The sequence below is a fragment of the Lissotriton vulgaris genome, chromosome 1_1 (assembly GCF_964263255.1).
Source record: "Lissotriton vulgaris chromosome 1_1, aLisVul1.2, whole genome shotgun sequence".
Classification (NCBI taxonomy): domain Eukaryota; kingdom Metazoa; phylum Chordata; class Amphibia; order Caudata; family Salamandridae; genus Lissotriton; species Lissotriton vulgaris.
This window is the reverse complement of record NC_141685.1, coordinates 615,446,385-615,469,195: the sequence shown is the minus strand read 5'-3', so window position 1 is coordinate 615,469,195 and position 22,811 is coordinate 615,446,385. Positions and strand designations below refer to the sequence as shown.

General features: G+C 41.2%; 1 protein-coding gene across 1 annotated transcript in view; it reads right to left on the bottom strand.

Annotated features, from left to right (window-relative positions):
• The window catches only part of MIGA1 (mitoguardin 1), a 725,941-nt gene that overhangs the window by 518,021 nt on the left and 185,109 nt on the right, over positions 1 to 22,811 (bottom strand). Inside the window, exons 4-5 of the mRNA XM_086936331.1 lie at positions 21,732 to 21,865; positions 19,293 to 19,419 (exon numbers count right to left, since the gene is read on the bottom strand). Of these exons, the coding sequence (XP_086792457.1) occupies positions 19,293 to 19,419; positions 21,732 to 21,865 (261 nt within the window). The remainder of the gene's footprint in view (positions 1 to 19,292; positions 19,420 to 21,731; positions 21,866 to 22,811) is intronic.

Below are 22,811 nucleotides of genomic sequence, written 5' to 3'. Positions count from 1 at the left end.
TCTGGCCACCTTATTCAGTGGGCATGTCAGTTTGACCTTCCTGAGACAGCCGGCCAAACCCACTTGCGCACTGAGAACAGTGCCCTCCACTCCCCCTCCGTGACTGCTCCCATGATGGCCCCACAGCCAAGACTCGCCCAGGAAATAAAATAAAATGATAATGAACTTGGTTTATTATCATTTTATTTTAGAATTTTTGCAGCTGTTGTCAGGGAGAGACGCTCCTCCGCAGCAGAGGAGCCACCGCTGACAGTACAACATAGTGATGCGCAGGAGCACTGCTATGGAGAACAAGCATTTGCAATGCAATAGGTCTCGCATTAGGAAAGTTTGAGCTAATGGTATTGTAAATGACAAATGTTTCATGTGTTGGTTTTGAAAATAGCAAAATTAATAGCTTTGTCATTTACAATGGCAATAGTTTTAACTTTCGCAAATGTGACACTGATAGCATTTGTAATGCAATATGTGTTGTATTTACGTGACTTAGATGTATTGATATTACAAATAACAATGGCTTTTATTTTTTTTAAATAATAAATACTTAAATAAAAGTTATTGTAATTTATAATGGCAATAGCTTAAACTTTTGTAAATAAATTTTGTGAAGATTATGTTCAGTGTATTTTATTGTGACGAAAATCCAAGAACAGGAGTGAAATATTAACATCTTTTTGTTACATTTGTAATAAAGCTTGAAACATTGAGAGAACATATTTGAACCAGTTGTTGTTGAATCGTTGCACAGATTGATGCTGTGGTGGCGCTGAGTGATGCTGTGGTGGCGCTGAGTGATGCTGTGGTGGTGCGATAGCTAGATAGAGGGAGGGCGATAGATAGATAGATAGATAGCTAGATAGATAGATGGATGGATAGATGGATAGATGGATAGATGGATAGATGGATAGATGGATAGATGGATAGATGGATAGATGGATAGATGGATAGATGGATAGATGGATAGATGGATAGATGGATAGATGGATAGATGGATAGATGGATAGATGGATAGATGGATAGATGGATAGATGGATAGGAGGGCGATAGATAGATAGATAGATAGATAGATAGATAGATAGATAGATAGATAGATAGATAGATAGATAGAGGGCGATAGATAGAGGGCGATAGATAGATAGAGGGCGATAGATAGATAGAGGGCGATAGATAGAGGGCGATGGATAGATAGAGGGCGATAGATAGATAGAGGGCGATAGATAGATAGATAGATAGATAGAGGGCGATAGATAGATAGATAGATAGATAGAGGGCGATAGATAGATAGATAGATAGAGGGCGATAGATAGATAGATGGATAGATGGATAGATGGATAGATGGATAGATGGATAGATGGATAGATGGATAGATGGATAGATGGAGGGCGATGGATAGATAGAGGGCGATAGATAGATAGATAGAGGGAGGGCGATAGATAGATAGATAGCTAGATAGATAGATAGATGGATAGATGGATAGATGGATAGATGGATAGATGGATAGATGGATAGATGGATAGATGGATAGATGGATAGATGGATAGATGGATAGATGGATAGATGGATAGATGGATAGGAGGGCGATAGATAGATAGATAGATAGATAGATAGATAGAGGGCAATAGATAGATAGAGGGCGATAGATAGATAGAGGGCGATAGATAGAGGGCGATGGATAGATAGAGGGCGATAGATAGATAGATAGATAGATAGATAGATAGAGGGCGATAGATAGATAGATAGATAGATAGATAGATAGATAGATAGATAGATAGGATAGATAGATTTCTTTTACTCGCTAATATTAAGATGCCACACTGATGTAATATTGCTGGAGATTAAATCCCACTAAGGGGGGAGGTGGAGGGGGGGGGGGGCGAGACAAGGTTCAACTAGAAAGTTTAAGAACGAAGTGGAGAGTTTGAGGGTATTTTTTCTAAATCCTCTCACCACTTCTCACTCTTGAAATAGTAATTTACTCTTGTCAGTGGCAGCATAAATCCCTTTCGCGATGGGATTACCTGCGACTGGCGTATTTTGCACGGTACTTCAGGAAAGTGTTATTTGGCAAAATACGTAGGTTCAGATTAAAAAAAAATTGTTTGCACAATCATGCCATCTGTGTCGTAGCACTTATGTATTTCATTGCAGTTGAAAACTGAGGACACCTAACATGCACCCATCGAGTAGATCTATATCTGGGGAGAGCTTGCGCAGAAACCCTCTCTCTCCGTCATGGTAGGAGCGTTTGCAGCGGGAAGGTTCTGCATGACTCACTTTATGGCGCCGAAACTTCACTTAATGGCGCGAGAGGCAGGGGGAGGCCAAAGCTATAAAGCTGTTCTTCGGCAGTTTTACAAAGGCAGGAAGCGCCCCAGTTAATTGGAAAGCTCACTGAGGGGGGTTGAAGAAGACTCTTTAACATATCAAGAAGACGTGACCCTCCTTTCTGATTTATTTTTAACCTTTACACCTTTTTCTTGCACCCTCTTTCCCTTGCACTCTCGCCCCCTAACACCATTCCACCCTCCATTCTCTGTACTTAATTTTCAGTATCAACATACCACTTCGACTTCTGATTCCTTTTCTGGCTTCCTTTCAGCACTCCGTGACACAGGGCCACCTGCCCGAAATGCATTGGAGCAGTTTAAATGCATGATGGCAACTTCAATGAGTGTAACATTCTAATAATATTTCACCAATGAAAGATTCGTTTACGAAATAAATCGTGAAAAACAACTACAACTTCTTTTTGAACTTTTTGAATCATCGATATGATCATGTACGGTGTGCCTCACCAGGGGATGTATTAGCACTTTGTGCATACACATCTATCTAGTATCGACTTAAGTGTTTTTGACGGAAACACCACCCTCGAGAGCACCCTAAAACTTTTTGAACTCCTTACAACAACCCAATTCAATTGTTTCTAATCCGGCTGTGCACCACCCTCACCCACTTTTAGACCTATTGCAATTGCATTCGCGGTTGCACTGGTAATGTTATTAGTAGTAGCGATCTGTAATGTCTGTAACTAAAGCACTGAAAGTTATAACTGAAATCATGACTCACCTGCCCTTTCATTGATGGTGATTTGAAGTAATGACACAGTGACGTGCGCCACAGCAGCATGCTTTCCATTCCCTGCGCTGCGGCCATAGTCAATCCCAATAACGCTTCATTAAAGTGATTATGTGAGGAGTCCCCAAGCTTAAGTATTAAGTGCAAGTTTTACTACATGTGTGGTGCCTAATTCTTAAATACATCCCGAGTTGCACTGATGTGATCGAATATAATTTACACGCATTATCACTTTACTGAATCAGAGGCCATAAATTTACAAATTGATTTAATCTCGATGACAGCTGTGCACAGGGACAGACCAGAGGTGTACCTCTTTAAAAACGTATGCCAAAGTAGTGAACGCCTACAAAGTCGCAATTATTTGTGTATTTAATATTCATTGACTTTTCAGCAAGCACGCTACTGCCCTGAAAATGAGCAGAGAGTTACTCCTGTCTAACTCGCAAGTTAGGTGATATTTATGTACTTTCCAGACACAATTTTGCCTCGAAAATGGTCAGAGATTTACTCCAGCGGTGAGGGGCTGGGTTGGTTGGTTGGTTGTTTTGTGTGTGGGAAGTAACCAGTTTGGGGAGGAGAAATCCGAGTAAGGCTGTGTGCGGGGAGAGAGGAACAGATGGCTGTGAAGCAGGGGGCGGGGCAGCGGAAACCTTTGAAGTGGCCTGGCGGCCGTGAAAGGAGAAATGCTGCTGCCAGGGGGAAGGCTCGTGCATGAGAGGTCACGTGATTGTGATTCACCTGAACTGTTGAAAATCCTCATCGTAAAAGTCAGCTTTGTGGATGGATGGCATTAGGTCTCTCTGCGAGACCTAAAAAACTTTTCCAGATCCAGTATGGCCCCTCGGTATATTCAAAAGTGAGGAATCTGCAAGTAGAAGTATCCATCAGAATTTTAGGTCTCACCTATTAGACAGTGTCAGATGCCTTGTCAGACTATTATTTTTGCACAAAAGATCATACATAATAATTATACATAGAAGTTCTTTTGGTCACAGGCTGCGTCTATTGGGGTCTTACATTGTTATTCACACGTCGTTTCCACCACAAACAGCCTATAACTGAGCAATTGGTCAGCCCATGTTACAAATTAGTTCTTCTCTGAGTGACAGCACAAATCCTTTGCACATTGTTGTGCACATTGTTCACATCCGCCTAAAAAATAGTTCCCTTCTCATGAGCGTCAAAGCTGATTCAAAGAGTGTTCTTTTATTTTCATAATTTTTTATATTAACTTTAAATGCCGACTATTTATTTCGGCTACAAGTCAGGTGCCCAGCTACGTGGTGACTTATTTTGTCTCTTTTTACAGTTGTGATCATAGAATGTTAAGTGAGAAGTAGCGACCGGTGAATGGATTTCTTGCTTAGATGGTGATTTTTTTTATAGTCTTCCTTGAAAATCATAAAAAGGAAATGCTTAGCTCAACTAAAAGACATGTAATTTAAAAGCAAAGCAGCCATTCTGTGAATGTTTTTATATTTATATTTTTATTGCTAGTCAATTGTGGACACATTTAAGTGCCGGAATGTTTACTCTTTTTTCGTGTTTTTTTTTACATAGGCTTGCAATAAATTTTTTAAAGTAGCCATTGCCCCAGCCTGTCACAGTGAGACCTACAAACTTTTTAAACGTTATAGTTTCTGCAGCTGCTGTCATAATATCCTGTTACCAGAGACAGCACGGGCACTGCAAGAGGTACCCAAGGGCTAGCTAGGGGTAACAGCTGCTACCCCTGCCAAAAACTTTCTAGACGTCCATTATCACTGTCCATATGCAGATCAGAGAGAGAATGGAAGCAGGCGCCCGTTTGTTCACTCTGGGCAGAGGCCGGGAAGTGGGCCCGGTGGAAACATGCATACGACACAATCTAAAGTCTTCATCGTGTACCTGTAATGAATATGGAACATTAAAAACTGTGATATTCCGTCTGAGGAACAGAGACTTGATACACCACAATTGTAAATATCAATAGGTATTCTGAATATTTTATAAATGTATTTGCAGCATCTAGGCTGGAGAGCGGAAATTACAGCCATCCCAGCTGTGCCTAATTCATTTGCAGAAAATAACAGAAGGAACTATTAGGAATGAAAGTGCACTCAAGGAGATTAAACTAATGGATTTCTGAAATAAATTGCTAACCAAAGTAACAGAATCCACATAAGTGGAAACAAGAAGGTCTGTAGACTAAGCACGATGTGCAACCAGAAATTAACTATATGTGCTGTATCCTACAGCACAAAGGGCCAACAGGGCCGTAGAAAGGTTTTACTACGCTTTTGTGTTTGTAAAACCCCAAAAAAGCGGTTCAAAGAGGTTCGCCTAATAAGTGTACAAAATAAAATAAAAAAATATTTCACCTACCACAAGAAATATGACACCATAATGCCTTACACTCATAACGTAGTACTAAGAGTGAAATAAGATCAATTCTCTGGGAAAGAATTAGACTGGTTACTGTTAGTTGAGTATGTCTGCAGGAGCACGGGCACTTACTCTGGATAATGCAGCATTGGAGAAACAGGAACTGATCTACTGTGCAAATAAATGCTTGAAAGACTGACAGCCTATGGAATTTTATATGCAAGTGGTAGTCTAATAGAAATCTTCATATCTTGAAGGGTTTGATCGAAAATTTAAGAAATCTTTGAATCTCAATATTATGAATATGATAGCCCAGTCCTGGAAAGAAGGTAAGGAAAGATCTTCCGACTAATACGGACATGCAACTGACTGCTGGAAGGAAGAACACTGGCATCTACAGCAGGCTCCTGCTGGCCTACATGTTCAGAGGGATATTCGACAAAAGACCAGTGGGTTACCCATACCTGTAATTTGAAAAAAATAACTGTATTAAATGTTGACATTCTCATCTGCAGAGTGGGATTGGTGTTTGATGTGAACCTGGCAAATAGCTAAAGCATTCCCGTAATTGCAAAAAGGTTAATTGTGTAGTTCAACCATCAATCCTGAATTTATAATCACATCCAGTACAGCAGGTGGGGGAAGATGCCACTGTGACTGGCAGCTTATTGGTTTCGGTTGCTAATACATTTACAAGTATTGGTCTTCCTTCAAGGTCACATGCCTTAGGATAACACATCTGGCCTTTACATCAATGAAGTGTCAGTTGCTAAAAACTTAAGAACTGTGGCTTAATAAGAAGTCAAAAACAATAAAATCTGACGGAAAATTATACCTTGAGGTGTGACCTAGCTGTATACCAAGATGGTCACACTCTAAGGGTTCTGCAGATAGATTAAGCGAGTCTCCCTGTAAATGTGTAAACTATGTGGGACCTGCAAGACTGTGCATTGCAAACTCATCTCCCTGTGAATGTAAATGGTAATATCAGATGAATGTTGCGATATACTGTATTTGACTGCTGCTGGTAGTTTCTGTTTGAAAACCAATAACATTCTTTATAACAATAAAAAACAAAAAAGTTCTGCGTGCCACTGGAAACGCAGCATCTCACCTACCCAAAACCACAATGGCACCTGATGTGAAAACTAAGAGGCCCTCTGAGAGAGAAAGATTGCAGGTTGGCGCTTAGACATGGTTAACCGAGATCGGTGACTAAAGCCCCCACTCTCACTTATCGTCCCCTCAAACCCTACCTACCTTACCAAAGAGTGGAGATGGTGTGAATGCACCTGCATCCCATGGCCTGCTAAGACTGCCTGTTGGTTAATCAACAGGAGGCCTCTATAGCATGGTATCAGTCATGGAGTTCTTGATCTGAGGGTCAAATAGAGTACTGCAGCAGAGTGGCAATTGGAGCCACCACAAGGGAAACTGAACAAGAAGAGGGGGATCATGATTGGCAAGTCTTGGGGAGGGGCTGTGGGTAGCACTGGGAGTGTACAATGACAAGCACTAAGTTTGGACACCCGGAAGAAATTAGATGGAGAGCTGAGGGCGGATTTCATCAGTCACATTCAGAGGGAGGAAGTCTCGCTCCAATGCTATCTCTAGAATAGTTTTCACTTGAAAGTAAGCACTAATGAAAAGGTTGCAGAAGCTGAAAGAATAACGAGGATGGATTCTAACTTTGATGAACTGGCTGATTCTGGCCATACAGTGCAGAAAACAACGAGTGAAAAAGGGAATCTCCTGTCAAAAGCATGTTATGTTCCATGAAGTGGAGGTGGTGCGCCCCTCCTTCCGACTAGAATGAAAACCTGAATCATGCCCTGATTGAGTAGAATGCACTGATGGAGGGTTACATTGAGAAAGCTGAAAATAAAATGAAAAGTGCACTTCAGTACATGTTAGCTCATTTGAGGTGATTCGGGGGAGGATATCATTGAAACGTTTCGGCCACGATGACTTGATAGTCGTTTTGATTTGGCTCAGAAGATACAAAAGCCGAAAGAGGCGACTAAATTAAATCTACATGTGAACTTTTAACAGAGAAGGCTGAAAGGCTACTATAGCTCTGTTGCATTATGGGTTAGCATTAGAAAATATCCCAGACACAGTCCAGAAGAAGCAAGAAATTGTTTTTAACTCTTCGGGGTTCCTGCTTCCCGCAGTCAAGCCTACAGCAAAAATATGCAAAGGGATTTGGATATTATGCTGAAGCCTGCCAGCAACCGTAAGCAAATATTGGGCCTTGCAGAAGGCCAAACTAAGTGAAAAACAAAGAGAGAAACAGTTTATTACATTCAGGTTTCTGAAGCCTTAGAATATGATTGGAATGTTGTGGTGAATATATTTATGGAGGTGGATGCATGCCCTGTATGTGGTCTGTGTGCCCCAATTACTTAATTTAAATCTCATCACTTGGGCAAGAGTATATAAAACAGAATATAAATACAGGAATTTGCACACTGTGGGTGGTCTATTGGGGTTTTCAGATGTTAGTTTATTTAAAGGAATCGCACTACTCTAAATGAAAAGTCACTGTGTTATTTTGACTGGTTTACAATTTACATGAAGGGGTCAAGTTCCAGTTTCATGTGAAGTGGGTTAAAAATGTCAACTTAAATATATTCATTCAAATCCCAAATTATATGTTTTAATGCAAACTTCAAATCAACATAATCATGATAAACTAAATACTCAACAACGTTGCTTGCAATGCAAAGTATTCGCCCTCTTATTGTTTTTCAAATTAAGTTGAACTGCTATCAAACCACAAGGCATTACCCATGCTATTGTTGTGATGCATTTTTCAATGAGACGGTAAATAAATTCCCACTGTTTATCCACTCGGAAGCTAGACCCTAACAAATCTCAGCCCTAAAAAGAGATTTGACTGCGCGGATTTTGTTTTGTTTTATAAGTCAACACTACAGGGGCTTACCCAAAGATTGACCTGCAAAAGCTAAACATAGATTTCTTCGTTTAGCACACAGCTAATATTTCTGAAGATTGGCACATAATTCACTTAAATGGTTCACAAAAAAATGAACTATGCAAGATTTCCTGTGAGACATGGTAAGTGCTGGTGCGTTAGAAAATAAAACGAAATAAGATGCAACCAACTAAGACCAGAGACACCGAAAGCAGCAAATACAGAAACTACAAACAGTTATCACCACACACATTTTTTGTCTACTAATTCAGTGAAAGATGTTTTCTGTGTCCTGCAAGCGCTACAGAGGTTTATGGCATTGTATTCAGGGGTTGTGCCCTCGGTTTCTTTAGGTGAATATATGCATTCAACAACAAACAACAAATACGGCTGAGAGTTTACGTGGTCAGACTCCAACCTCAGAATTTGAGATAGCACATCAAAAGAAATCTCGTTTTTCGAATGTTTAATTACATTTTATCAAACATAGTGTAGAAAACACCGGATATACAGTCAAAACACATAGTCAAGCAGGCAGGGAGTTCAATTACAACCATGATATCCATCTCGTCAGGCAGCTAGACGCAACACCAGGGACAACCCTTACATGTGTTTCATGTTTTTATCAGTCTACCCATTGTCCTCTATCTACTCTCCCTCCCTCTTCACAGTTTTTGATTTTCCCTTGCAGTATTTGTATCATCCTCTCTCAGACCGCAGAAGCTCATATCTCCCCCCAAATCTTCCCAAAAGTGTTTAGGTATCCTGTGCTTTCATTCATCACTCTCCAGGCCTCATGCCGCAACACATTCCGTCGGCTGCATCCTTTTGGCCGACATTTGTGAGGATCCCCAATGTCTTGCAATGTAGGTCTTTCCTGGCAACAAGGCCCAACACACACAACTAAAGTGTTTCCCTTGAGAGATCTGTAACACTTGAAACACCCATGAACACAAACAGAGGCACGTGGGGGATTTTAAATTCCAGTATCACTCCCAAATCTGCAAAAACGATGTTCTAGTATTCCTGGAGTTTACCGGAAAGTTAGATTTTCCCTGCCACACTTCACACTACTAGGTGTTGGGGCCTGTCCCATTTTGTAGTCTACTTTTATTACACCTTAAGGCATGTCGTACCAATGACTCAGTCGTTCCAACCTTCTGTTCTCTTGCACAGGAACAGTGATGTACTAATGATCAGTTACTCTACTACCTTACGCAGAGCCACACATTTTTAGGATGCATTTAGCTTACTTCGTTTTTTTTAAATCCGGTCATAGTGGACAATTAAGTTTTTTTCCCCTGCAACTGAAATCCTATAATGGAATTTACCAGGGTTCTGAGGTATAATACCTTCAGCTTTAAAAAGTCCATAATGTAGCAGCTCAGATGGCGATACATTAATATCTCAATGGCTACATGAGCCGCACCACTGAGGATGGTACATATGTGATTGAAGACAATGAGTACAGAACCCAGAATCTTCAAGCCAAGCTAATTTGCTACATGCCCAATCAAACCCTCTGAGAGGTGCGATATGTCTGCTTTGATGCTTTGTGTCAGCGCACTCCCTTTTAGTCTTGCTATGCGATCTAATGTCTGTTTTGCATGCCAGCAGGACCAACTCCTTCAGTTGAGGAGTATGGCACCAACCATAGTGCAAACATGTGGGGAGCGTATGGGTAACGTTGTTTTCTATACTTTCGAAGACGAACGTATAGAAAACCGGATTTTTTGTGGACTAAATTGGACGAATAATGAATAAAAGGAAATGGTGATCTATTGGTTGGATATGGCATCCAGAATACGCTGTGCATCTGGGAGTGGAGCGTTACCCATACGCTCCCCACGTGTTTGTACATAAATAATGTTGCATTCAGGGCAAGGAAACACCCAGTCGTGCACGCAAATTGAAAAGTTTGTTGAAATAATCGAATTATAATAGGGTGACGAACCGTCCGTAAATTTCACGGACAGTCCGTAATTTCGGCCGTCTATCCGTTGTCCGTGAAGGATTCTCACCAGACGCCATTTGTCCGTCATTTTAACCGGGCACCGGTCGGCCCCACCCTAAAGTCGGCACAGCTTGCCCCCACCCCCCTTCCTGACTCCGAGGCTGTTCCAAAGCTTAGATACTCAGCAGCATTGGAGAGGCACAGCGGGATGGCAACCCTCACACCTTCAGCCCTTGATGAGCTGTTAAGAGGTGCTTGAATTTGACTGAGAGGAGGGGCTGCAGGTTCAGGAGCAGGGCATCCAGATGCAAACAGCCCTGAATGCGTTAGGTCTCTGCAATTTAGACCTCACACATTCCCTTTCTGCCCAGGGCCCCAACCATCCTAGACTCGGCCAGATTACACCGAGGCAGCACGTGGTTCTCTTCACTGAGCTTATTTACCGTCACTAAATTGTAAACAAACCTCGGTTCTTCAAACATGCAGTCTATAATGTAACAAAATAAAGAAATGGCACAATCGTACCCACACTGATTAAGAGTATCTCCTGTAAGTACAGTACATCACAGTGGGGGATGGCATTTTGGGTGGAAGGGTAGTTGAATGATGGATGAGGGGAAAGATGGATGAGGGGAAAGATGGATAGATGAGGGGAAGGATGGAGGATGTACGAAATGAAGGATGGATGAGGGGAAGGATGGATGGATGAGGGGAAGGAAGATGGATGGATGAGGGGAAGGAAGGATGGATGGATGAGGGGAAGGAAGGATGGATGGGTGGGTGGGTGAAAGGATGATGAGGGGGAGGATGGAAGGATAATGAGGGGAAGGATGGAAGGATGATGAGGGGAAGGATGATGAGGGGAAGGATGATGAAGGGGAGGATGGATGGATGATGGGAGGATGGATGGATGATGAGGGGAAGGATGGATGATGAGGGGGTGGGTGAAAGGATGGATGATGAGGGGGTGGGTGAAAGGATGGATGATGAGGGGAAGGAAGGATGGATGAGGGGAAGGATGGATGATGAGGGGGTGGGTGGAAGGATGGACGATGAGGGGAAGGATAGATGGATGAGGGGAAGGATGGATGATGAGTGGGTGGGTGAAAGGATGGATGGAGAGTGGGTGGGTGAAAGGATGGATGGAGAGTGGGTGGGTGAAAGGATGGATGGAGAGTGGGTGGGTGAAAGGATGGATGGAGAGTGGGTGGGTGAAAGGATGTATGGAGAGTGGGTGGGTGAAAGGATGTATGGAGAGTGGGTGGGTGAAAGGATAGATGGATGATGAGTGGGTGGGTGAAAGGATGGATGGATGATGAGTGGGTGGGTGAAAGGATGGATGGATGATGGGTGGGTGAAAGGATGGATGATGGATGGATGGATGAGTGGGTGGGTGAAAGGATGGATGAGTGGATAGATGGATGAGTGGATAGATGGATGGGTGGTGGGTGAAAGGATGGATGAGTGGATGGGTGGGTGGGTGGTTGGGTGGATGATGGGTGGGTGGGAGGGTGGATGAGTGAAATGATGGATGGATTGATAAGTGCAAGGGTGAATGAATGGACGTATGAGTGAAAGGGTGGGTGTAAGGATGGATGAGAAGCGTGAAATGGAGGGTAGATGGACAAAAGGATGAATAGATGTGTGAAGGAGTGAAATGATAGATGGATGAGTGATAGGGTCAATGGATGGATTCATGAGTGGATGAGTAGATAGGTAGGTGGGTGGAAGGATGGATGGATGATGAGAGGAAGGATGGATGGATGATGAGTGGGTGGTTGAAAGGATGGATGGATGAGAGTGGGTGGTTGAAAGGATGGATGGATGGAGAGTGGGTGGTTGAAAGGATGGATGGAGAGTGGGTGGTTGAAAGGATGGATGGAGAGTGGGTGGGTGAAAGGATGGATGGATGATGAGTGGGTGGGTGAAAGGATGGATGGATGAGTGGGTGGATGGATGAGTGGGTGGATGGATGGTGGGTGAAAGGATGGATGAGTGGATGGGTGGTGGGTGAAAGGATGGATGAGTGGATGGGTGGGTGGGTGGGAGTGTGGATGATGGGTGGGTGGGAGGGTGGATGATGGGTGGGTGGATGAGTGAAATGATGGATGGATTGATAAGTGCAAGGGTGAATGAATGGACGTATGAGTGAAAGGGTGGGTGTAAGGATGGATGAGAAGAGTGAAATGGAGGGTAGATGGACAAAAGGATGAATAGATGTGTGAAGGAGTGAAATGATAGATGGATGAGTGATAGGGTCAATGGATGGATTCCTGAGTGGATGAGTAGATGGATGGGTGGGTGGGTGGATGGATGGATGGATGGAAGGAAGGATGGTTAAGTGAAAGGGTTGATGGAGAAAGGGAGGATGGATGGATGACTAAAAGAGTGGATGGGTGGAAGGATTAGTAAGTGAAAGGATGGCTGGATTGGTGAAAGGGTAAATGGCTGGATGGATGAGTGAATGGATGGATGGTATGACGAGTGGATGGATAAGTGTATAGATGGATAGGGTGAAAGGGTGGATGGATAATGGATGGATGAGTAAAAGGATGGAAGAAGGGATGGATGAGTGAAATGATAGATGGAAGGGTACATGATGGATAGGTTTGCAAATGGTTGAATATGTTTGGAAATGGCTGGGCTTACTTATATACTATTGCGCAACCTCGGTTATGTCTGTAAAACTTACCTATTGTCTAGAAGTTTTGTCCTGAATTTTGACCTCCTGTCCTGAATTTGTGTCCTGAATTTTGACACTCACCGTCCTGAATTTGCACCAATGCCAGTTGTCACCCTAATTATAACGGGACTATATTGCGTTAAGCACGGTGTGCAAACCACCTCTTGCATTGTTTAAATTGAATTACCAACCATAGTGCAGCACAAATCAAATCTTGAAATGGGTCTCCCGCTGCATTCTTTTTATATGCCTTACTGCATTATTCACTTTGTCCATTCTTCTTCATCATCAGCTCTTTAGTTCCTTTATTGATGAAACAGCGTTATTTCTACTTCTATGCAAAAAAATTATATAATTACATTAAAAAACCTTTGCGCCAGAGCATTTTGCTGGATTGACTTTCTTCAGGGGACATTTTATTCATGTATGTACTATTGTATAATGAAAAAAGACATTTGAAAACAGGAAAGAACCTTTGTACATAGCATGTTCTATTCAATTTTTAAAAAATTAACTAGCAAACTACTGATGATGCTTACGAGTAGTCAGTAAAACAGGTGAAGTATCAGCTGTCTGTGTGTGTTTCATATGTTATGGGGAATATTGCACTTACCATTCTTGGTGGCATGGAGCACCACAAAGCATCATGTTAGAGTTCTAGGTGGTGCCAGCAGGCGCCGCTTGACTCTAAAGCACCAACTATGAGAAGTGACATTGTGACTGCACTTCAGACTAGCACTAAGCCTACACATGAACTACAAAGCAATGCTCCTGCTGTGGGCTGCGAGAAAACAGCAGCTGACTGCGTCTGCAGCAGCCCCTGATCAGAGGATAATTGTGCCTTTTGAGTGCAGACTGGCCTATGTGAAGAAGCTGACTGAGGTTCTTTTATGTTTTATTTGCGATTAAAATATAGAGGCCCTTGTTTACACCCTGGCTAAGTGCAAATATTAGTGCACACCGTTTTTTTTGTTTTAACAATAGCAGCAATGTATAGCCTTAAAGCAATTGCACTATGTTTGTATTTGCAGTGCCATAATTTCTTCTAGATAACAGTAAGTGTTAGTGCAAATTGGCACATACGATGAGCTGTTTGGCTGAAGTATGAATGGATCTAACCCAGATCTCTTGACTGGGGGTGAATGTTTTGATTTGTTTTGCATTCCATCCATCAATTGTGTCTCTTTTGCTTTCTCGCCCCAAGTGCCCCAGGTATGCCCAGACGTGGGTCCTGGACTCACTGTGCCACTGGAATCAATCTGTCCTGGCTTAAGACCCCAAAACCAGTCCTAGGATGCTTGTGTCCGGTCCAGGGAGGACCTGGCTTGGTAGTTCGGGCTGGACTGTGTCCAGGAGGCAGAGGGTCAAGATTGATTTGCATATGGGCAGGTCTAAACTGGCGTGGTATGGTGAGCAAAAGACCTCATGACATGGGGGTGAATGTTTTAATTTGTTCTGCATTCCGCCCATCAATTGTGTGTCTTTTGAAGTACAGACTACATGCATTTCCCATTTTTTCATCAGTTAAGGAAAGCAAACACACAACATAAATAACACAAACCAATATATGATTTATTATGGAAACTATTTCGCCCTGGACTCTAAATAATCCTCCAAATGTTAATGTGAGTCAATAATAGAAAATAATTTTTGCCTGGACTCTAAATGATCCTCCTAACGTTAGTGTCAATCAGTTAGGAGTCTGAGGCACCCATTGCTGTGAATACCAAAGCGGTATCCCCACTACTTCAATTAATAACGCCATGCCTACTAGTATTTTCAAGACGTGGGAACATGGTCTTATTCCGAGTTTCCCCCGATTGTGCCTGGGAAATTAGGGAGCCATCATAGCATTAGATTCCTGTGGTACTTCTAAATTTTTCAACCCATTTATAGCCAGCAATGTCACGATTTTTCTGATGGAGAAATTTCCCTTGACATTACCACGAGTACTGTATTGCCACATTTTTGTAATTCACGATTTGGCAAAACTATCCGTTTCTGGATAAATCTAGGATGTAATAATTAACTTGTAATGGGGCCCAGAGTGGTTTCCAATTTCCATATATTTTTGCAGAAGCAAGGTATCCTGAAGTTCTGATCAACTTAACTTTTCAGAGCAGAAAACGTTTTTGAAAGAAGCTGAATCTAACATAATGTCACATCTCCTAGACACTCTCCTAGACATGAGCCTCTCACAACTTATACTGGTGCAGGAATGTCTTCAAAATCTGTCCTTCCTTTCTTGGAAGTTTGGAGGTGTGGCGGAGATGGGTTCTACAAGCTTCCCTATTTTAGTACACAAAGCATGTTCGTGCCCGAATTAGTCTACTCAGCTTTCAGTGACTTTCACAGCAATAATTATTATACGTTTATCAAGCAGTAACTGTGAACATTAATAGTGTAGTATTTCTTATTCTCCTAAATGTGATCCTTTTTAATACCTTTATAGGGTAAGTGAATAGATAGTAACATATTCCTTTCAAAGTAAGTGGCAATAGTAGACTGTACATTGAGCCATACCTGAGGTAGGTGCTGGGGATTGCTTGTGTCTCCTTAATATTCTTAGAAGAAAGTTCGATTAGACATGGTCCAAATTGAGAATGCCATTGGTCTGTTCCACCTCAATCACGTGGAATGGATACTCATCAGGCCCTGCATGGGAAAGTACTGCATGTTTTGGTTTGTATTTTCAACCTGTTTAGATGAATGGACCACTCAACCTCTGTGCACTGTTGCTCCTGGTCAATATATCATACCAGATTAATCATTCGGATTTCTTCCAATTTGTAAATCAGTTTTCAGTGTGACAAACTCATAACATATAACTCTTAACCAAATTAACTCAAGATTTCTTATTTAATCATCAAATTCATTTATCGATATCTTAGAAATGTAATGTAAACAAATATTTAACATTTCACAAATTCAACAATCTTTCTTGGCAGTGTACAGTTGCCGTAGCCCGATGCATTTCGAGTCCCTTAGGACTCTTCCTCAGGGGCCTGTAAATATAACCAATTCATAACATAAGCTTATGATTATGATGTATATAATGACAGATTTAATTTCGTAAAACAATGTGATACGGAAGACAACAAATTTTATTTGCATATAATCTGGATACTTCAAATGTAATAACATAACATGACCATGAGCTGTTGAGTACAGATACCACCACCACACCTCTGTGAAAGACTGTGAATCCCCTAAAAAAATATATATATACTCACACACAGAACCAAAGAAACACGCCCTTCCTATGGACAGAAAAATCTATCTGTAAACAACTGATAAAACACGTGAAAAAGGCTCTCAACGACATACTCCAGGGAGTTCCTGGTCTTACCTCAGCTCTCTAATATGGACACAACCGCGTCTCAATCTTTTAACCCAATATACGGCCACTACCTGTGGACAAATGTGAGAACCATCCTTAATCATCACTCTCTAATTTTTAAACCTAAAAAACGAGTCCAAACAATACACTGATGCCTACCACGGCATTCCTGCTCGTATCCCTCGTATACTCCACTCAGTTCCAGTTCAATGTAAACACCGGATCTTCCGGTTTAAAAACACAATGCTCCTTCGAATGTCGCTCACAACAGTGAAAACGGACTAGCGGGAATCATTCACTACCGCCATCTTGAATCAGTCTGATTCCGATAACTACCTTCTCACTTCCGACTAATAAAACAACCCGTTTATAAAACTAACCTAAAACCATGTGGAACCCCTGACAAAATAATTATCGCGAATGGTGAAGAATTATGAAAGCATTGTGCCGACCGAACGGAATTCTGAAAGTTGTGAACAGACATGGAAATAAACAAACAGTAATGGTGTGACACAAAATAAAAGTGATCTGTGACAAATACAAAAAATCTTTTCTTTTGTAAACTAATGCATGAAAAAACATTACATAGAACAATAGGACAATATGATGCATCCATAGTATATAGTATTACAATACTTCACAGTCTTTCACAGAGGTGTGGTGGTGGTATCTGTACTCAACAGCTCATGGTCATGTTATGTTATTACATTTGAAGTATCCAGATTATATGCAAATGAATTTTGTTGTCTTCCGTATCACATTATTTTACGAAATTGAATCTGTCATTATATACATCATAATCATAAGCTTATGTTATGAATTGGTTATATTTACAGGCCCCTGAGGAAGAGTCCTAAGGGACTCGAAATGCATCGGGCTACGGCAACTGTATACTGCCAAGAAAGATTATGTTGAATTTGTGAAATGTTAAATATTTGTTTACATTACATTTCTAAGATATCGATAAATGAATTTGATGATTAAATAAGAAATCTTGAGTTAATTTGGTTAAGAGTTATATGTTATGAGTTTGTCACACTGAAAACTGATTTACAAATTGGAAGAAATCCGAATGATTAATCTGATATGATATATTGACCAGGAGCAACAGTGCGCAGAGGTCGAGTGGTCCATTCACTCTAAACAGGTTGTTAAGTTATAGGCACGGTGTGTGGACAAACGTGCCCCCTCCGCAGCACGCATGTGTTAAGAAAGAATCTAAACATAAAATAATTAAAAAGAGGAGTGCTACTCACATTGAATTCTACATTTGGTTTGTATTTTCCTCAATTGTATATGCCCACCAAACACTAGTAGACGAGGCAAAGGATTTTAAATTAAATTAATTTCCTCTTCAGCAACCTGTGCAAACTCTCAAGTCCGAAAGAAACACTGTTGCACTTATGAAGACTTGCAACAGCATGCTGTACTATTGACATCCTGTCCATCGGGGACCCTTGCCATCATTGCAATCGCATTGCCATGTTCAGCATTTTAGCACTGATCAGATCTTTAAGGATTCCTTTGTGATGACTTAAAACAATATATGAGCAAAACCTTTTAAGGCGCTCCAACTGCGAAATGGCCACTGTGCTTGATCCTGTTTAAGCCCCAAACACGAAATTGCCAACCCAGATTACATTCAGGTTTTTAACTTTGTTGAAGAATCAGATGTAATGTCAAAGGGCGAGGTTGTGGGATGGTGCAGTGAGCTAAAAAATGGTGATGGATCAAGCCCTGATCTTTGGACTGGGTAAGAGTGGTCTGCTTAATTCAGACACTCTGTTCATCACCACCCCCTTTTCTGAATCATTTTGTCCACCATAAGCGTGGAAGGGTATACTCAGATGTGAGTCCCTTGCTCATTGCACCATCAGGATTCAAGCAAGCCCGGCCGACGGCTGAAATGCCAGAAACCGGTCCCCGGAAGCTTGTTTCCTTCCCAGTATAAGAATTGGCTTGGTAGTTTGGTTTGCCCTGTTCCCATCTTGCACTGGGACAGGAACAGACTAATTTGCATGTAGCCAGGTTCTGAGCTGGGATGGTGCAGTGAGCTAAAAAATGGTGATGGATCAAGCCCTGATCTTTGGACTGGGTAAGAGTGGTCTGCTTAATTCAGACACTCTGTTCATCACCACCCCTTTTCTGACTCCGTGTAAAGGCAGCTGAAGTTCATCCCTGTGGCTACGTCCACCAGACTCCATCCTTGGGTAGTAAAATAATTTGGTAGCCCACTGACACACAGATCTATCTGTATGTTATCCAATTATGAATGAAGTTTCAGTTTTCACATTCTTCCTCTCTGGAAGATTGGTTTATGTATACATTAAATACAATGCAAGACCAAGGAGGTCCTTGGTAGACTCCACGGCTGATTCAAAAGAGTTTAACGCAATGTACTATTGGATAGAAATGACTAAAATCATTTGAGAGCGAAATCAGAAATGAGGGCCATCGATCGTAGCCAACTCAGGATCAGTTCATATCCACCCTATTGGATACAGTAGAAAGATCCAGGATGTAAAGTCCATGAGCACTTGGTCCGACACATGGGCAACAGATCGCAGCCGCAGTTCATATTGTTTTGTATCGAATACAGATGACAAGCCCAGGATATGAGACTGTTAGAAACAGATATCAAAGTCTAATAAGAAAAAGTGTTAAGACATAAAGGCACAGTTAAATTCACAAAAATACGGCATACCACTGGTTTTTGAAATAACCTGTCACTTTACGTTCCTCTTATCCTCAAAGCAAATAAGCTTATTGCATTTTTCAACAAAAGCAGCAAAAAAAATGGGCTATGCACCGGACAATATATAAACAATTCAGTTGTCAGACCCAGGCTGCACACATTGATTGTCTCACAAATGGTATATCTGAAATGTAAAAAGAACTTGTTCATACATGTGTCCTCTGCTTATTTACGTACCCATCAAGTACAAATTCTCAGGAGTGGTCACTGGAATATTCACAAGCTTCATTTCATCATCTTCTGCTTTATCCCAACAATTGGCATTTGGACACGCATAACTGTGGCAAGAATTTACACTATGTACCTAAAAAAGAACAAATCAAACAAATGATTTTCAATAAAAGAGATACAGAGTAACAAAAACAATGTAATTTTGAAAAATTAGGTTAGTGGGTGGTGAATTTGGGCACACATAACCTTTATTTATATTATTGAATAGGCTTCCTACTTTATATGACTATAAAACACTTTTTGTCCATTAGATGAAAGGCCCACCAACATAGAATAACACAGCACTGACTCCGTACACATGGTACAAATGTAGAAGAGATGCTGGATGGAACATTTATAACAGACACAGCTTTTGATTCAAATGTGATTATTAATTTGACTGAACGTGGTGGTTAAGATATCAGAATTATGTTATTATTTTTAACTAAATACAGACTCCTACATTCCTTAAGATGTACGGAAATGTCTTCATGCTACCTTTTTGTAATTGATAAATAGAAGTAGATCATAATGCTGGCAAGTTTCTCTAGATATAAAAAAAACGATCTGCTTGTATTAATGTTACAAGGACTGCCAGTCACAAAAATAAATAGCCAGGACTTATGATTTCCAGTGTTCACGAGGATGTATTTTAATCACCCGGAATTGTCTTGAATAAGCTATTGCAGGAGGATGGGCTGTAAAATGGAGACTTTGCTCTCCCCGGAAATACTGCTGGGCCTCGCAGCTGATAGAAGTTCATGTCTGAGTGTTCGTTCCCAAGAAGGAGCCATTGGTCAGACTAGTTATATCAGATTGGCCCTAGGTGGTACCTGGAGGCCATAAACGGAAGGGGATGTAACGCGCGGTGGCCGACATATGTGCGTGTGCTACTGCAGGTCTGGGAGAGTGCTATCAAGGTGGAGGCAAGGTGTGTGAACAAAAGAGACTACGCTATGGGGCTCATCACGCCCGGGTGAAACGCGCAAAATAACTGCCTTTGGTGGGTGACATCTAATAGGCATAACCTGGTTTGGAGATGTGTGGGTGGAGGACACTATGAAGACATTTCAAGTCCTCAAAGAAGAATATGGGATGCCGGAGGGAGAGGTTTTTCACTACTTTAGATTCAGACATGCCCTACTATGGATATCCCTAAGGAATCCATGCTGGAGGATAGCAGCCCCCCCCCCCCCCCCTTGAGGATAGGATGCTTTTAGAATACTTACCACAGAAAGCAATATACCCCATTTAAACAAATGGTGAATATCTGGCATCATACTCTAGTGGAACTCCGCCAAAAACGGAAGCAAGACCCAGGGAGTTATTAGATGACAATTGAAGTGGAACCATGCAGGGGCCCAGGAAACTTGCAATTACGGTTGGGTTTCACCTGGTACAAAGTTTTTCACAGGGTTTATTTTACCAGGGTAATATTAACAAAAATTGAACAGACGAACTCTGGTGATTGTCTCAGAGGTTGTAATTTGACTGTAACTTCCATACACACTGTCTGTGAGTGCTCTAGAATAGGGAGAGTCTGGGATAAAGAGACAGGATGCATCACTAAGGTGATTACGACACAGCTGACTCCCACCAAAACGTTATGTGTTCTTGGGTTATTGGGGGATGAAGATTGTTCTAGATACCAAACATTATTTTGTAATGTGGGTCTCATTGCAGCCTGTAGAAAGCGCCAACTACCCTCAATTCAACATTAAACATTCGAATGAAGATTTGGATTGGTGTATGGGCACAAGAAAATCCAAATAGGAGAGTCCTGGGTGTGCTCAAAAATTGGAAAAAATATGGGGTCCCTGGAGAAACCACCAAGGATATGTTCAAAATGTGATGTGGCCCGACTACCTGATGCAATCCTTTCTTGTGAACTCTTTTGTGAAAAGCGGAGTACTTTGTTGTAAATACATGATACGCAAATGGGTGAGGCCTTAAGTACAAATAGTGCGCCTATGATGGAATACACTACAATCCTATGGGGTACTGTACGTTTCTGTCACAATGTTATTGTTCACTTGACATGTACCAATAAGAACTATTAAAAAGTTTCTGTAAAACAAAGGATGTATGTTAAGGATAGCAACAAAATATATATTTGCACACCGTCATTCTAAAAGTAACTAGTTTATATAGTATGTTGAATATCTGCCAAATATTTGGCTCCACGTGACCTATACTGCACATCCCTGATTTAGAGTTTTTCACATGTATGAATAATAGATCATTGAAGTCGTATAAGCTAGCAAACTATCCAATGTGTTTACATAATGTGAGAGTGAAATCCAAGGCAGATCATCCTTCAACACACAAAACTCTTTCTCGGACAAGTGTGGTGATGGCGTGTGAACCACTAGAACATACTAAGAAAGACAGTATCTCCATACTCACTGAAGCCAAACTCTGCAAGGATCCAGAATGTTTACTGAGTAATCCGCCATTTGCGTGTAAAGACTGGGATCCTCTCTCTTTGGCTGAACTCAAAGAAAGAGTCAGATTTTGTCTGCTACTGGAACAACTAGAGCCTACAATAAACAAAAAAGAAATTACTGAAGGACATTCGAGTATCAATTTCTCATGAGATGACACCCAAGAAACTGATGCTAGGGCAAAATGCAGGTGTGGACAAACTTTGTTTGCCACATGCAAGGGGTGGTTTGAGATCTTTGTTTATTTTTGCAGCAGCGAAGATACCAAGCTATCTTTGGAAATGAATAGCTCTTCTGATGCTGTGAGTGGCTTATGCAAGAGTTGCAGCGATTGCTATAACAATGAACCATTTTAACAGTGTCAACATGCAAGATCAACAGTACACCAAAACTAATATACTGATACACAAGGTTTTAAATATTGCTACTGTACCAGGACACAAGCATTTGGACGCAAGAAAACATTGATCAAAGTGCAAAAGGACTAAACAAGACAGCAGAGTCGTGCAATTTCTATTTTTCAGTTATAAGGAATAAGTTGTTTCCATTTATGAGGAATTGTTGCCTGCCCATTGAATTAATTTGGTGCACACATTTATGAAATTCTTACATGGAAGAGTCCCAGAGGCAATTTTAATTAATAATGGGTGATATTAGGTTACATGTTTAAGGACCAGGAAAGAATGAAAGACATGAAATGCGTTGCTTATAGAAACGCCCACTTGGGCTTTATCCATAAAATTGTAGCGGTATAATTCCTATGTAATGCAATGGTGTGTGGCGGCATAATTCCTATGGAATGCAATGGTGTATATGAGCACTTGCTCAAAATAGGTTTTCGTCTGATGAAAATTATGGCACTAGTCATTTTATCAGATTGCATTTGAATTGCAATACAATGTAAAAATGTTTTTTTGTAGACTTAAAATGAATTGAAAATGTCTACTAAAATGCATGGGTTGAGCTATGTTTTACCGCTTTTAATACATGTCTCGTAAAAACTACGAGTCTGTTTTCTATGGCAATGGAATTGTAGTTTCAT